Source organism: Lissotriton vulgaris, chromosome 5, assembly GCF_964263255.1.
Source record: "Lissotriton vulgaris chromosome 5, aLisVul1.2, whole genome shotgun sequence".
In the NCBI taxonomy this organism is placed as follows: Eukaryota; Metazoa; Chordata; class Amphibia; order Caudata; family Salamandridae; genus Lissotriton; species Lissotriton vulgaris.
In genome coordinates, this window is record NC_141693.1 from 248,031,972 (window position 1) to 248,049,001 (window position 17,030).

Genomic DNA, 17,030 nt, shown 5'->3' on the forward strand with positions numbered 1-17,030 from the left:
AGGTGCCAACAGCTCCTGAGCATTTACCCACCTTCTGGCTACCTGTTCCAGAGGACCTTCTGCTCAGCAATAGGGCAGGGTCCTGCATCCAAGCCTACCCAATCTACACCTACATGTGTGGGGATTGAGCAGCAGCAGTTGAATGTACTTGATTTTCCAGACTGAGGTAATGGAGGTCATCCTTACAGCCACGATTCAGAAAAGGGGGTGGTGATGAACAGAATGTCTGAATTAAGCAGACCACTCTTACCCAGTCAAGAGATCAGGGCTTGATCCATCACCGTTATTTAGCTCACTGCATCACCCCAGTTCAGAACCTGGCTATATGCAAATTAGTCTGACCCAGTGCCTCATGGGAACAGGGCAGACCAAACTACCAAGCCAATTCTTCACCGGAAAGGAGACAAGCTTCCGGGGAGCGGTTTCTGGCATTTCAGCCGTAGTCGGCCCGGCTTGCTTGAATCCTGGTGGTGCAGTGAGCAAGGGACTCATGTCCGAGTATACCCTGCCACACTTGTGGTGGCCAAAACAATTCAGAAATTCAGATACTCTGTCCATCACCACCCCCTTTTCTGAATCGTTTTGTCCACCATAAGCGTGGAAGGGTATGCTCAGACATGAGTCCCTTGCTCACTGCACCATCAGGATTCAAGCAAGCCGGGCCGAAGACGGCTGTAATGCCAGAAACCGGTCCCCGGAAGCTTGTCTCCTTTCCGGTGAAGCTTGTTTCCTTTCCAGTATAAGAATTGGCTTGGTAGTTTGGTTTGCCCTGTTCCCATGATGCACTGGGCCAGGGACAGACTAATTTGCATGTAGCCAGGTTCTGAGCTGGGATGGTGCAGTGAGCTAAAACACGGTGATGGATCAAGCCCTGATCTGTTGACTAGGTACGAGTGTTCTGTTTAATTCAGATACTCTGTCCATCACCACCCCCTTTTCTGAATCGTTTTATCCACCATAAGCGTGGAAGGGTATACTCAGATGTGAGTCCCTTGCTCACTGCACCATCAGGATTTAAGCAAGCCGGGCCGAAGATGGCTGTAATGCCAGAAACCGGTCCCCGGAAGCTTGTTTCCTTTCCAGTATAAGAATTGGCTTGGTAGTTTGGTTTGCCCTGTTCCCATGATGCACTGGGCCAGGGACAGACTAATTTGCATGTAGCCAGGTTCTGAGCTGGGATGGTGCAGTGAGCTAAAAAAAGGTGATGGATCAAGCCCTGATCTGTTGACTGGGTACGAGTGTTCTGTTTAATTCAGATACTCTGTCCATCACCACCCCCTTTTCTGAATCCTTACAGCCAGACACCATCTACGCTGGGCACTGAGAGAAAGTTATTGCCAGGTGTGGTGATCGCCTCCCCTGCAGACCAAACCTTTGGATGGGTTAAGGTTAGTTCTTGCATTGACCCAGCAGGACCTTGTTGTGGGCACAGTAAAGGATATTTATCGGCCTTTTCAGCCTTTTGGAGTTTACATGATCAACTATATTAAGTTGCTGATTGGAGGAGTTTGTTACAGGGTTTAACTCATCTTATGCACACATTCTGAGCTGATAATCATCTACTCATTGCAAGGCTTCACTCCAAGTTAATGAACTGCAGGCACTTTCAGTACCCTATATCACTTTTTCCCCAGTCAAATTGGTGCCGACAACCCAGGGCAGCATTTCTGTCAAAATGTTGTTTCTTTTTTACGTTGGCCAAGCCATTACTTTGCCAACATTTTTTACTCACCGTTTGGACAAGCAACTCTTTGTGGTGTTTTCTCAACAGAAGGATACAGAGGTGCAGAAAACAGACCTTGTTGCAGTGGGTAGTGTTCTGCTTCAAAACTGCTACACGCTGGTCAAGAAGCAACCCAGTGAGGGCCTTGTAGGCTCATTCTACCACAGATAAGGCTGCTAGAATGGTACTGGAAAGGGGGGTTCCAGGTCCATAAATTTGCCAGGTGGCAATGTGGGCGACAATGAACATGTTCATGTAAGACTACTGCCTTGACTGCTAGGTTCGTAGGGAGGGCCATTTTACCTGCTCGGTCCTGCAAGACTTCCTAATCTGAGTCCACTCCACAGACTCTCTACCCTTGGGAGGTACTGCTGTATTTGATCTATTTTAAAGGTGAGGAATCTGTGATTAGCAGTATCCATCCGAAGAACAAGCTCTTTCTGGTGGACACTAACTGTATATTCCTCACCGCTCCTCAACCTCCCAGTTCTGTGGAGTGAACTCCCTAACATCTTACACAAAGTTCCAATTTAGAGATCAGCAAACTGTGAGCAACAATTTGTTTGAAGCGCTAAACGTCTGAAGGTCTGAGAAACTGGTGTGGCTGAAATTTTTTTTTCCAGATCCAGTCTGGCACCAGGGAGTATTGTAATGGTAAAGAATCTGCAGTTAGAATATTCACCAAAAAGACTGTTAATGAAGGTAAGTAGCTAGTTAGTCTTGCTCTCAGATTCTGAATGGTACACTTGGTCTAAGCTGCTTCCACACAAACTTTCGAGAACCCTCTCTCCTTAAAAAAAAGCAGGGCGTTTGATATGGTTAGGCTGTACATCCAAATGAAAACATGGGGAGTTTACAGGACACCTGTCTCTTATTAGAAGGTATCAGTAATGCCCTACTTCAAACTGGGTCAGTATGCTATGCCTCTTAAAAATTCTTGTGGTCTCAGTCAGATCAAAAGAATGATATTTTGCAAGCAAACAAAATGTCTCACGTAGAGGATGAAACGTGTAGTGAAAAGGTAAAAGTATGAAGTGGAAAGAGCTATAATAAACTCAGGAGCCCTCCGAAATCATAATCTCTACATTGAAACCCTCATTATGAGTTCCCTGGGTTTTGGGGGATTGGAATACCATGGGGCTAGAATCTCGGATTCTGGCCAGTTTCCCTGCATGTAAATCAGAGGACAATCTATTTATTATGAAACGGAGAGTAACACGTGCACCCAGAAATACCAAGTCCAAATCCACATTTTATCCCCTGCTGTTGGAAATAATGGGCCAAATTGTGCTTGGAACAGTTGGTAAATAAGAGCTGAGGCCACTAACGTAGCTGATGTGGAGTGGAAGCACGAAGGACAAAGTAGTTGGCAGTGGGGCATTTGTTGTTCATTCAAGCTTCAGTTAGATGTTGAGAGCCATGCACAGCAACCACCTGCAGCTCTGCACAAAAGCTCGGGTCCGGAGTCTCCAGGCCCAGAATGATCATGGCCAGGGTTTGCTGAACCAGTCATTCCAGGCCTGGAGTACCGGGAAAATTAGAATGGCCCAGCGCCATATCCCTCAAGATACCACTCTGTGCCACTCATAATGAAGCTCTGGGTGTTTTAACCTCTATGTGGCAAAAAAGCAATACCTCTTTACATATGTGTAGTTAAATTTACTTGCAGAGTTTACTTAAGTTTCATTTTATCTCCTTATGCATTCTGAACCATGGATCTATGCTGTTCTCATGCACTCAAGTTTTCTACTGTCAGGACAAGCCTAAGGTGTGCAGGAAAAACTGATTGCTTGAGGCTTAATGAAGACAGCACACCACAGCGACTCAGATGCCAATTACCGTATCAACACTTACTGTTGCACTTGATGGCTACAGTTGGAGCCTGTGTAGCTGACAATGAGTTGCAACTTTTCGCTGGCGTACTCCACAAACTGGCGTTTAAAAGCTCTCTCTTTTGCCTTTGTTGTCCAGGTAAGTCTTTCATACACAAAAAGGAGACCATAAAGACCAAGCGACAGAGCAATCAGCCGCCAGCCCACAGCTTTCCAGACCTGAAAACAGAATAGTAATGTGAAGCAGATCAGGAGGGATCCTTCCATTGCTTTTAAGATAAGATTCTTTCCTTATCCATACAAGGTGTTAAGCTTGCCTAGCAAAATACACAAATACTGTCTCAGACCACAGAAGATCAAACTTATCAAACTTTAGTGCGACACGTCTCTCTGTTAGCTATATTAACCCCAAACTACTCCCAAAACTGTGCTTTGTTCTGAGACTTGAGAAACATTGGAAACAAGAGCTCTCTTATGGAAGAAGAAATGCGTTACTTACCTGTAACAGCAGTTATCCAGTATTAGTGTCTTTCATAGATTCACATGCCTGAATCATTCCCCGTCGTCGAGACGGGAGCCTCCGGTATATAAAAAAGTAATGTCCTAAGACATACATAAAGAGAATAGGTCTAAGGGTCTAACCTTAGTAACCTATCTAGGTCCTTATGCAGGAAGGACCAAACAGAGCAGGCTCCAGGGTCCCACCTTGGTAGCCTATCTGTGTCCTTTTGTAAAAAAGGACCAAAATAAAAGGAACAACCAATCAGCTACTACCTCCCTCTAGAACCTTCCTGTGAGGAGCCTCAGTCTCTCAGATTTTCGTACGCACCAAGTTGGATAGGTGTAAACCTGTAGAGAGAGGCGAGTCCTTCCAGGGGAGGCGGGAGGGTGCATGTGAATCTATGAAAGACACTAATACTGGATAACTGCTGTTACAGGTAAGTAACGCATTTCTTATCCAGTATTTGGGTGTCTTTCATAGATTCACATGCCTGAATCAGAGTAGGAAAAAACAACAGCATACAATGTCATGCAGAATCTAGTAACAAAGAAATGTGCATACCAGTCAAGGATGGTGGGAAGCAGGAGGGCTCACCTCACTGGAATAGATGGCGAAGCACTGCTCTGCCCACTGCTGCGTCTTTCGTCAGCTCAGCATCCAAGCAGTAGTGCCTGGTGAAGGTATGCGGGGACTTCCAGGTCGCCGCTCTACAGATGTCCAGGAGTGGCACTCCAGCAAACAGTGCCGCAGACGTAGACATGGCTCTGGTGGAGTGGGCTTTGGCCCGTGAGTCCAGAGGTCGCCCTGCCTTCTCGTGGCAGAGAGTTATAGCTGAGGAGATCCATCTTGATATACTCTGTTTAGTTAAGGGCATGCCCTTCCTAGGTCTGCTGAATGCGACAAAGAGTTGGGATGACTTCCTGAATTGTCTCGTCCTATCAAGATAGAATTTTAGGCATCTCTGAAGGTCTAAAGAGTGCAGTGATCTCTCAGCCAGAGTAGATGGGTTCGGAAAGAATGATTTAAGAACCACGGGCTCATTAAGATGGAAGTCCGAAGGGACTTTGGGTATGAATCGTGGGTTGGTACGCAGGATGACTCTGTCCTCTTTAAATTGAAGGAATGGGTCCTGGATGGAAAGGGCCTGCAATTCGCCTACTCTTCTGGCCGAGGTCAGTGCAAGTAGGAGGGCTGTCTTCCACGACAGGAATTTGATGTCCGACTTGTGGATAGGCTCGAAGGGATGCCTCATCAGCTGGTGAAGAACTATGTTGAGCTGCCACGTTGGAGGGACAGGTTTTGGTCTAGGGAAGGACCTAAAGAGGCCTTTCAGAAATTGTTTAATGAGTCTGTCCGCCCACAGAGAGGGGCCCCTAGAAGTTCGAGTGAACCTAGAAATTGCTGCCAAGTGGACCTTGATGGACGCATGGGCAAGGCCTGAGTGCGCCAGGTGTAGAAGGTATGGCAGGAGTTGTTGGGGAGTGACCCGGAAGGGGTGTAGACCTTCCTTTTCGCACCAGACGCAGAAGCGTTTCCACTTGAGAGTATAAGTCTTTTTTGTGCTGTTAGCTCTGGCGTTGGACAGGACATTTTTGCACTCTTGTGGAATGTTTAGATGGCTGAACTCACGGTAGTCAGGAGCCAGGCTGACAATTTCAGAGGGCCCAGGTTCGGGTGGAGAACCTGCCCGTGAGACATCGTGAGTAGGGTTGGGTGACTGTGAAGACGAAGAGGCGGGTGGACTGATAGACGATGGAGCTCCGTGTACCAGTGCTGCCTCGGCCAGGATGGGGCGATGAGGATTAGGGTGCAGGGCTCCGATTTCATTTTCCTGATCACCCTGGGTATCAGTGGGAATGGCGGAAAGGCGTAAGCAAACACGTTCTGCCAAGCTATTGAAAATGCATTCCCTAGTGTTCCTGGTTGGGGAAGCCTGCTTGCGAAGCTTGGGCATCTGGCGTTCTCCCTGGTGGCGAAGAGGTCTATCTGTGGTGTCCCCCACTTCGTGAAGATGTAGTTCAATGCACTCTCGTCTAACTCCCATTCGTGGGATAGGGACTGTTCTCTGCTGAGGGCGTCCGCCAGGACGTTGTCCTTGCCTGGAACGTATTCGGCTTTGAGGGTGATGCCATGTTGTAGAAGCCAGTTCCAAACCCTCTGAGATTCTCGAGAGAGAGAGAGCGAGCGCGTCCCTCCCTGTTTGTTCAGGTAGTGCATAGTCGTGGTGTTGTCCGTCCTGACTAGCACTGGGGAGTTTCTGATGCGCGGGAGGAACGACTGGAGCGCCAGGAAGACTGCCCGTAGCTCTAGAATGTTGATGTGGAGCTTGGACTCCTGTGGCGTCCATTTTCCGTTGGTCTGCAGTTCTTGCAGGACTGCACCCCAGCCCTCCAAGGATGCGTCCGTGGTGATGATATGCGGTTGCGCCGGAAGCAGGAACGGCAGTCCTTGCGATAGGTGTTTGTCTGATGTCCACCATTGTAGACTGTTGATTAGAGGTTGGGTGACTCGTAAGCGGTCCTCGAAGGATCCCGCCGCTTGTGTCCACTGTTTTGACAGTTCTTCCTGTAGGGGGCGCATTTTTAGGCGGCAGTGTGGGATGAGTAGGATACATGACGACATCATGCCGAGGAGCGATTTGAAGAGGCGGACGGTCAGAGTCTTTTTGGATGCCACTGACTTGGCCAAGGAGATGAGTTTCGACTTTCTCTCCTGTGATGGAAAGGCCTTCGTGCAATCCGTGTCCAGGGTCGCTCCTAGAAAGGTGATGACTCGGGCTGGTGTCAGGGATGACTTTTCCCTGTTGAGGGTCAGGCCGAGGCGGCGGAAAAGATGCAGACAGGCGCTGGAAGATGCGGCTGCGGCTGCTCTCGACGGAGCCTTTACCAGCCAGTCGTCCAGGTAAGGGAAGACCTGGTGTCCCTGCTGGCGGAGATAGGCTGCGACAGGAGAAAGGCATTTCGTAAAGATCCTTGGAGCAGATTTGAGGCCGAAGGGGAGGACGCGGAATTGGTAGTGTACCCCTGCGACTGCAAACCTTAGGAACTTTCTGTGTCCCTTGAGAATAGGGATGTGGTAATAGGCGTCCTGTAGGTCGAGTGATGTCATGTAGTCGCCTTTTTCCAGGAGTCCCAGGATCTCTTGTAGCGTGACCATCCGAAACGACTGCTTCTTTAGAAACACGTTGAGAGCTCTTAAGTCGAGAATTGGTCGCCATTTCTTCCCCTTCTTGTGGATGAGGAAGAAGTGGGAATAGAAGCCCTCCCCCATCTGGGCGTGTGGAACTTTTTCTATTGCGCCCTTCTGGAGCATGGATGTTAGTTCTTGCAGAAGCAGCCGTAGGTGTCTGTGAGGACGCTTGACAGGTGGTGTCCGAGGAGGGTTTGAGAGGAATTCTAGAGAGTGGCCGAATTGAAGGAGTTGTAGAACCCACCGGTCTGTCGTTATTTGCCGCCAGTTTTGAAGGTAAAAAGAAAGTTTTCCTCCGAGTCGCAAGGGAAGCGATGGTGGAGGGGCTGGCCAATTGGAAGAGTCATTGGCGATTGCCTGCTGGTCTCTTCTGTCCTTTTCCTCTGTAGGACGATTTGTTGAAGGAGGACTGACGTCCCGACTGGTTTTGGCGCTGTTGAAATTGCGTCTTACCCTGTGAGTAAGAGTAAGAGGACTTGTTTTGATAAGATCCTCTATAGGAGGATTGTCCCCTCCCCCTGTTGGCACGAAAGGACTGAGTGCGAGATTGCAGAGTGCCTAGGGCTCTGGCTGTGTCAGTGTCTTTTTTAATTGTAGTGAGGGCTTCGTCAATCTTCTCGCCGAACAGATGATCACCATCATAGGGCATATCTAAGATTTTGGTCTGGACCTCCTGTCTGAAAGAGGTGGCCTTAAGCCAGCCTTGGCGTCGTAGGACAGCGGCGCCTGCCAGCTGTCTGAATCCAGTCATGGCCACGTCAATGGCGCAGTCTATCAGTTCTGAAGCCGATGTTTGGCCCTCAAGAAGGAGCGAGTGTGCCTCCGCTTTAATATCTTCTGGTAGGTCGGCAATGTAGGGCGCGATATCCGCCCAGAGTTGGCGGTTGTAACGCCCAAGAAGGGCGATGGAATTGGCAATCTTCACCGTTGTCGCAGAGGTAGTGGAAAAACGTTTCCCAACTGCATCCAACTTCCTGCCTTCTTTATCTGGTGGTGTCGATAAAGGTGATGCAGGGTTACGCGAGTTCTTCTGCGCCGCCTGGGTGACCACAGAGTCCGCCTTGGGGTGGCCCGTAAGGCATGCTGGAGCTGACGACGTAGCTCTGTATTTTTTATCCAGTCTGGGTACGATTACCTGCAGGGAAGCTGGAGATTGCATGAGCTGCTTGCCCTGTTTCAGTAGATAATCAATGATCGGGATCGATCTAGTAGTTTTCTTAGTTGGTTCTTTAAAGTCATAGAGGAAACATTCAGTTTCCTGAGATTCCATTGACATATGGAACCTTTTGGCAGCCCTTTCCATGAGGTTATGGAAACCTCCAATATCTGCAGGTGGAGACTCAGAGGATTGCGGCTCCGGAGAGGCTGGAGAGTGAGTGACATAGTCCTGGTCTGCATCCACGTCCGTATCATCATCTCGGACTTCCCCTTCTTCATGTTCCCTGTCCTCTTCCTCGGACGAGACAGGGTCTTGAGCAGGGTCCTGTGTCCTAGGAAGAACCAGTGGAGGGGGCCTGGGTCTTGTCCCCTGCGCAGGAACGGTCACAGTTGGCTGCGGGGTTGGTGGAACAGCAGGGGTGGCTTTCTGCGGAAACCGCTATTTGTAGTCCTGAACGAGAAAGCTCAAGTCTGCAACTAAGGAGGCTGGCAAGCACACCATTGGGGTCACCTGGTTGTGGGCTTGGGTAGACACTACTGGAGGAGTCGATTCCTCAACCTCCTGCTCTTCGTCCGTACTCTGGCACTTGACAATCAGGTCTGAAGGGCTAGTGGCCTGGGTAAACTCCTCCTCCTCCGGTTCCTGGTCCTGTAAGAAGCAGGATGGCGTCAGCTGTTGGACCTTACTAGGCGAGGTCATCTCCGGAGTGATCTGCCTTTTGGTGATTCTAATGGAGACGTGGGAAGTCTGAGCGTCCATTGCATGTGACAGGAGCTCGGATTCTTTCCAGGTACCAGCAGCCGTCGATATGGTCTTCGTCGACGGTGCATCCGTCGACGACTCTCTCGTCGACGGTGCCTTATGCAGTATTTCCTTCGTCGACTGCTTCGTCGTCGGCGCCGTCGTCGACGGAGCGCCCTTCGTCGACGGAGTGCCCCTCGTCGACGGCTTCGTCGACGGTGTGACTTTCGTCGATGGTGTCGTCGTCGACGTCTTCGTCGACGGTGCTGTCGTCGACGTCCTCGTCGACGGTGCCGTCGTCGACGTCCTCGTCGACGGTCTTGTCGTCGACGGTGCGGAGGATGAAATCGGTCGTCCTGCTGACGACGAGTAAGTTAGAGTCGTCGACGAGGAGGACGCCGACGATGCCATTGTCGTCGATACCGTCGTCGTCGATGTTGAGACGGTCTTAAGCGGTGTGGTGGTCGCCGATTGCGCCGTCGTCACCGTAAGCAGTGGTTGCTTCCTGGGGACAGGAAGGTCCTTGCTAGATACGGCAGGCTTGCCCTCTGAAGACTTTTTGGACTTCTTAGGAGGGGTTGCTGAGTGGCCAGGCGAGGAAGCCCTAGGCCTCTTCAGGGAAAGCTGTGAGGCGCCAGACATGCTCTCACCTTCGGAAATGAGGTCGCTTTCCGGTTTGTCTTTAAGCCTGTTTAGCCAGATTAGAAGTCTCCCTTCCCGGTCTTTCTGGGTTTTGACGGAGAACTTACGGCAAATCCTGCAGTCTATGGTCTTGTGGTGAGGATAGAGGCAATACAGGCATTCCTCATGTTCGTCGTCCACATGGAGCCTTAGTTTACCACAGGAGGCACAGGGACGGAAAAGTGCTCTCTTCTTGACATCAGCCATAGTAAGAAAGTCGAAAAAACTGTGAAGTTTGAAGAAAATTCGATATTCCTGAGGAGAACTCAGGTGGAGACTCCCTAGCACAACGTGCGGTAGAAAATCTGAGAGACTGAGGCTCCTCACAGGAAGGTTCTAGAGGGAGGTAGTAGCTGATTGGTTGTTCCTTTTATTTTGGTCCTTTTTTACAAAAGGACACAGATAGGCTACCAAGGTGGGACCCTGGAGCCTGCTCTGTTTGGTCCTTCCTGCATAAGGACCTAGATAGGTTACTAAGGTTAGACCCTTAGACCTATTCTCTTTATGTATGTCTTAGGACATTACTTTTTTATATACCGGAGGCTCCCGTCTCGACGACGGGGAATGATTCAGGCATGTGAATCTATGAAAGACACCCAAATACTGGATAACAGCAGAAACTCCCAGTAAATGGTTGTTAACAAAGTAAGCCATCTGGTTAAAGACTTAATTCTGAAATGACCCTTCAAGCTGAACTCAGCATCTCTTAGGCTAACAGTACTACTAACGTCCATCAACAGGAACAACATTCCCCACCACAGGTATCAATGTATGTACTCACCACTCCGCCCACCACTAGAATTCCCATGGAGGTGCGGGAAGTCAGTGATGCCAAGCCAGTCACCATGGAGACCATGAGCTCTTCCTGGGTTAAGGAGCCCTGTGGTAATGGGGGCATACTCGGATTCACAGGTGTTAAAGGTAAAGGACGTTGAACCTATGGCAAAAACAGTTTAGTTGAAACAGAACAGTGCACTAAATACGTGTTGGTTACAATGTTTAGGTAGCTCTGGTATCTTCTACAGGAATCCTAACTACTGAACTCAAATGTGATAAAGGAAAGTCATGAGGGAAATTCACACAGCTTATCTTTCAAAGGAATGACTAACCCTTATGTTTGTATCAACCCTTAAAAATCTGAAATTCCTATGATTACACCCAGTGGAAGACAAGAAAAAACACATACAAAACTCATGCACAGCTAGGGTAACTCCACAGCAAAAGAGTTGTACTACACAGCACAGTGTATCATGCCTTACGTAGGGAATTAGATCTCTGATAGCACCAAACCACAGTTAAAGTGAAGTTTCTATGTAATTTTTAGCTTCACATCTGTATGTGACAACTTATGCCGTAGACTCCCTGGTCCAAAAACACCATCCTTTCCCAAGAATTAAAAGCTCGAACTGTGCAAGAAATAGTGTCTGTCCGAACAAGAAAGACCAGGTCATCACACTGACATTCTATTATGGAGTCTCACCTGGTCACTATATCCCATCAATGCTCTGCGCCCATTCTTTGGTCCCAGAAACCTGTTAACCAACATTGTCCATCCCATAGAAAAGTGGAAGGAAATGTCTTCCTGGAAGTCACTACACAGCTTATCACAGTTCAGGTCGTAGCTGAGATTAAAGCACTGACGAGGAACCAACAGATCCACCTGTCCTCGCAGATTGTCTGGGAGGAGAGGTAGAAATCCATCTGCCAAGAAGAAGGGAACAAGTCAAACAATGCAAACAAGCAGACACTTGTAATGCCTGGCAAGACAGTAAAGAGAACACTAAGAAATGTCTTTCATCTAATGTGCCAGACACTGAAAGAAATTAGACTCCGCCAGTATACAGACTAAGCTAAAAGCATCATATCAGCAAGGGCCTCAATATAAACACAGTACCTCCAAGACAATGTAGCATACTTGGAACTGGAAATGCCTCAACATGAATTCTTCTGTCTTTTCCCGTTAATTTCAATATTCATGCATTCTAGTAATTTATTTGTATTTTGGTGTACAATCCCATAACTTTAATTTCTTCTGGGTTGCAGTGTGGACAGTACAGACAGAAGCAAATTCCACAGAATGACAATCATCCTTTGCTATCCCAGTCTTCTTCATTGTTTTGCTTTAACATGATCCCTTTAAAGCTGACAAAAGCACTCATACTTCCTCCCGACTTAGTACCCATCCTTCTGCTTCTAATGTTGACTGACCCATCATTTCTTGACGTGTTGCTTGCAGCGAAACAGTAACAGTGCTGGAACAGCGATCCGACATGTTTCTTCCGAGACCTTCTTCAATGTGCCGATGAAGCTCCTAAAAGTAAAGAACATGGAGATAACTGATCAGAAAAAACACAGAGATCAAAAAAATCAAAACATACCGATGTCTCAAAACTCACATTTTTGTAAACTTTCAGCACAACTTGAGACGGATGAAAATCCATTTGGAATTCATCTACCAGCACAGAGAGGCGTCGGATCTCTTCTGCCATTGCATTGGACACCTGTAGAAGAAAGGATGCAAAGGCAGCCACTTAGGAGCAGTGAATTACCTTAACTCTCTATATAAAGAGGTTCAAAGTAAACATCAATAGAAGGATTATTACGTTTCACTGGTTCTTGCATATTAAAGTTTCACAAGTTCAGAAATAAAAGAAGTGAGAAGCTTAATTTGTAAGCAATGGCACCAACTGACTTATGATCAGCATATGATCTGCAGAAGGCACTTCTCACTTATCAATGATTCCATGACATGGCGAATTGCATAGGTTTTCTCGTTCTCACACATGAGGATTTTGAGTAGTGTTCATCTCACCCAATCATGCTACCGTGACCTGACTTTTAAGCAGTTGGCCTGACCTCTCTGAGTTTCATCATGTAATATCAATCAGTATGCCATTACCCGTCTGAGCTGTCATACATAATGTACCTTAAAAGTTGCACATGAAACATTGTAGGAGTCCTCTATCACCCGAGTTGCCACTATATATATATATATATATATATCAGCGTTCAAAGAGAAAATTAAGCCAAATTGTCCCAGTTACATGACACAAAATGACTGGTGGGCACTTAAAGACTTACAGAAGGACTGCTCAATCATTATAAAAAAAACTCAAACAAAGGAGGCAATATAATGATTATGGAGAAGACAAAATATTTGAATGATGTTAAAAGATAACTTTTCACTATGTTGTGCATTATTTAGTTAACAAGTAACCCAATGGAAAAGATCACAATGAGGTTTCATGCAAAATTGAATCCGTGGCATGAATGGGGACTCTTAGAGGCAGTGGCATGAATGGGGACCCTTAGAGGATGAAGAACTGATATATTTTAAAGAAGCAATGAAAATGCAATAAGTCTCGCCTTTGATTAAGTTATAGCCATTTGCTTTGCTAATGGTATTGTAGAGCAAAGCAAATAGCTTTAAATTAATGAAAGATGAGACCTAATGTTAGTCAGTGTCAGTCATGTCAGTCAGTGTCAGTCAGTCCGTGCCAGTCAGTCCGTGCCAGTCAGTCCGTGCCAGTCAGTCCGTGCCAGTCAGACCGTGTCAGTCAGTCCGTGTCAGTCAGTCCGTGTCAGTCAGTCCGTGTCAGTCAGTCCGTGTCAGTCAGTCCGTGTCAGTCAGTCCGTGTCAGTCAGTCTGTGTCAGTCAGTCCGTGTCAGTCAGCCAGTGTCAGTCAGCCAGTGTCAGTCAGCCAGTGTCAGTCAGCCAGTGTCAGTCAGTCAGTCAGTCTCAGTTAGTCAGTCTCAGTCAGTCACTGTCAGTCAGTCACTGTCGAACAAGTTACTTACCTTCGGTAACGATATATCTGTAAGAAACATTAGTTAGTGTTAGATTCCTTACCTTAGAATATCCCCAAGGCGTCAGTCTGGATCCGGAAACTTTTGCGTAGCAGTACCCCTGCGCGTCGGTAGGCGTCGTCTGCAGGCGACCCCTGCGGCTCCGCGTCCGTCGTCGTGCGCCGTGATGACGTCGCTGGAGTATATAGACGCCGCCTCCGCGCGCTGACGTCAGTTCTTTGCACACAGCTTTTCCGCGCCAGGAGACGCAGAGCCATGAGAGAACCAACACTGGTGCCATGTAAAAACTAGGGCCCTGAAAGGGATGTCCTTAACCCTAGGTATCAGTTCGCAGAACGGGGAGGATGGGTCAAGTCAAGTCAAGTCATAAAATTTATATAGCGCACTACATACCCAGAGGGTTTCAAGGCGCTTAGGAAGGGGAGGAGGATTATTTGTCAAATATCCACGTTTTAAGCTGCTTTCTGAACGCTAGGTGATTCTGGGTGAGGCGAAGGTAAGCGGGGAGTGAGTTCCATGTTTTGGCAGCCAGGTATGAGAAGGATCTGCCTCCCATGGTGGTCTTGTTGATGCGAGGTACAGTGGCGAAGGCTTGGCTGGAAGACCGAAGTTGGCGGGAGGGGGTGTAGAAGGACAGTCGAGAGTTGAGGCAATTTGGTCCGGTTCTGGTTCGGTAAGGAATCTAACACTAACTAATGTTTCTTACAGATATATCGTTACCGAAGGTAAGTAACTTGTTCATCTGAAAGAAACACGTTAGTGTTAGATTCCTTACCTTAGAATACATACCCCAGCAATACCAACCCCGGTGGTGGGTCTGCGAACCAATACAATACTACACCAGAAAGTCCTGGAGGACAGAACGGCCAAAGAAGCCATCCCTCCGGACTTGACTGTCCAGGCAGTAGTGCCTCGCAAAGGTGTGCAGCGAGGCCCACGTAGCCGCTTGGCAAATGTCCTGCAAGGGGACTCCCCGGCCCAGGGCAGTGGTAGCCGCCGTGGCCCGAGTGGAATGGGCCCTCAGCCCAACAGGAGGCTCCTTCCGAGCCAAAGAGTAGCACGCTTTGATGCAGAGGACGACCCATCGAGAGATGGTTCGTTTACAAACCGCCCGTCCCTTCTTCGCACCCACGTAGCCAACAAACAGTTGGTCATCCACCTGGAACTGGCGTGTGCGATCCATGTAAAATGAAAGCGCACGTTTTGGGTCCAGACGATGGAGCCGCTCTTCATCCTTTGAAGGATGCGGAGGCGGGAAGAAGGAAGGGAGGGTGATGGACTGCCCGATGTGAAAGGCCGAAACAACCTTGGGCAGGAAAGAAGGTCTAGTCCTCAGAACCACCTTGTCAGGATGAATGGACAGGAAAGGAGGTTGGACAGAAAGAGCCTGGAGCTCACTCACTCTCCTGGCAGAGGTGATGGCAACCAGGAAAGCCGTCTTTAAAGTCAGGAGACGGAGAGGGCAAGAATGAAGGGGCTCAAAGGGAGCACACATCAGAAAAGTTAGAACCAGGTTCAAATCCCACTGAGGCATCACAAACGAAACAGGTGGAAACATGTGAGTGATGCCTTTCAAGAATCGAGTTACAATCGGGGATTTGAACAAAGAAGGCTGATCAGGAAGCCTCAAAAAGGCTGAAAGGGCAGAAAGGTAGCCCTTGATAGTGCCCAGAGCAGAGCCCTGCTGGGCAAGAGAAAGAAGAAACAGAAGAACCTCCGAAAGAGGGGCAGAAAGAGGATCCACAGCCTTTGCTGTGCACCATGCCACAAATCTGTTCCACCGACAGGCGTATACCGACTTAGTGGAGGGACGCCTGGCTGCCAGAATAACATCACAGACTTCAGGAGGCAAGTCAAATGGCCTCAACTGCCGCCGCTCAATCTCCAAGCATGGAGGTGGAGACTGGACAGGTTCGGGTGGAGGACCGTCCCCTGCTGCTGCGACAGAAGGTCCTCCTGAAGGGGCAGGCGGATCGGGGGACCAACTGACATGCTGAGTAGCTCGGGATACCAGTATCTTCGAGCCCAGTCCGGAGCCACAAGGATAACTTGGGCCCGGTCGCGCCTGATCTTCTTCAGCACTCTGGGCAGAAGTGGTATAGGCGGAAAGGCGTATAACAGACCACAACTCCACTCGCGCCGAAAGGCGTCGCCGTGCGAGTGCCGTCTTGGAAACTCCAACGCGCAGAACTGATGACATTGCGCGTTCTCTTCGGTGGCGAATAGATCTAACCAAGGCTCTCCCCATTGCAGAAAGATGCCTTGCGCCACGTCCGAGTTCAGACGCCATTCGTGATCCATCGAGCACCGACGGCTGAGTTCGTCCGCCCTGGCGTTCAGAGAACCTGCCAGGTGTTGAACCGTCAGAGTCACGCCCTGACGTTCCAGCCATTGCCAGAGGCGCAGAGCCTCCTGGCAAAGGGTCCACGACCCCACACCGCCCTGTTTGTTGCAGTACCACATGGCGGTGGTGTTGTCGGTGAACACCTGCACTACACTCCCGTTGACAAAGGGGAGGAATGCCTTCAGTGCCAGACGAATCGCCCGCAGCTCCAACAGATTGATATGGAGCCGGGACTCCGCCGGAGACCAGATGCCTCTGATCTCTGCCTCTCCCAAGTGGCCACCCCAGCCCTGGAGGGACGCGTCCGTCACGACAACGTGCTCCGGCTGGGGAAGGGAGAGGGACTTGCCCATGACCCAATCGCGGTCCGTAAGCCACCACTGCAGTTGTCTCGCAGTGCCCTCCGAGATCAAGACGTGGTCGGACAAGTTGCCCTGATGCTGGGCCCACTGAAACTTCAGGTCCCACTGCAGAGCCCGCATCCGCCACCGGGCGTGATGCACCAGAAGGATGCAGGAAGCCATCAGTCCCAGCAGCCGCAGCGTCAACCTGACCGAAACCCGGGATAGCGGCTGAAAGATGGGAATCAAAGCCTGAATATCCCGAACCCGCCGTTCCGGAGGATAAACCCGGAACTGCGCCGAATCCAGAACCGCTCCGATGAAAAGGAGCTTTTGAGAGGGACACAGGTGTGATTTCGGCACATTGATGGAGAACCCCAGGTCGTGCAAGAGGTCTGCCGTCATCTGAAGGTGGTGGACGACTGTCTGGGGCGAGCCCGCCTTCAACAACCAGTCGTCTAGGTAGGGGAAGACTGAAACCCCCAACCTGCGCAGATGGGCTGCGACCACCGCCATCACCTTTGTGAACACCCGTGGGGCGTTGGTAAGGCCGAAGGGAAGCACGATAAACTGAAAATGCTCCTGGCCTACCGTGAACCGCAGGTAACGCCGGTGGGCCGGCAGGACGGGGATGTGAAAATAGGCGTCCTGCAAGTCCAACGCCACCATCCAGTCTTGTGGGTCTAGAGCAGCCAAGACCTGAGCTAACGT

The 17,030-nt window shown here is 49.3% G+C and overlaps 1 protein-coding gene across 2 annotated transcripts in view; it reads right to left on the reverse strand.

Moving 5' to 3' along the window:
• MFN2 (mitofusin 2) overlaps positions 1-17,030 on the reverse strand; it is a 169,864-nt gene that overhangs the window by 12,337 nt on the left and 140,497 nt on the right. For both annotated transcript variants that reach the window (XM_086921284.1, XM_086921286.1), the window contains exons 12-16: positions 12,224-12,328; positions 12,036-12,138; positions 11,308-11,528; positions 10,609-10,764; positions 3,578-3,774 (exon numbers count right to left, since the gene is read on the reverse strand). In XM_086921284.1, the coding sequence (XP_086777410.1) occupies positions 3,578-3,774; positions 10,609-10,764; positions 11,308-11,528; positions 12,036-12,138; positions 12,224-12,328 (782 nt within the window). The remainder of the gene's footprint in view (positions 1-3,577; positions 3,775-10,608; positions 10,765-11,307; positions 11,529-12,035; positions 12,139-12,223; positions 12,329-17,030) is intronic.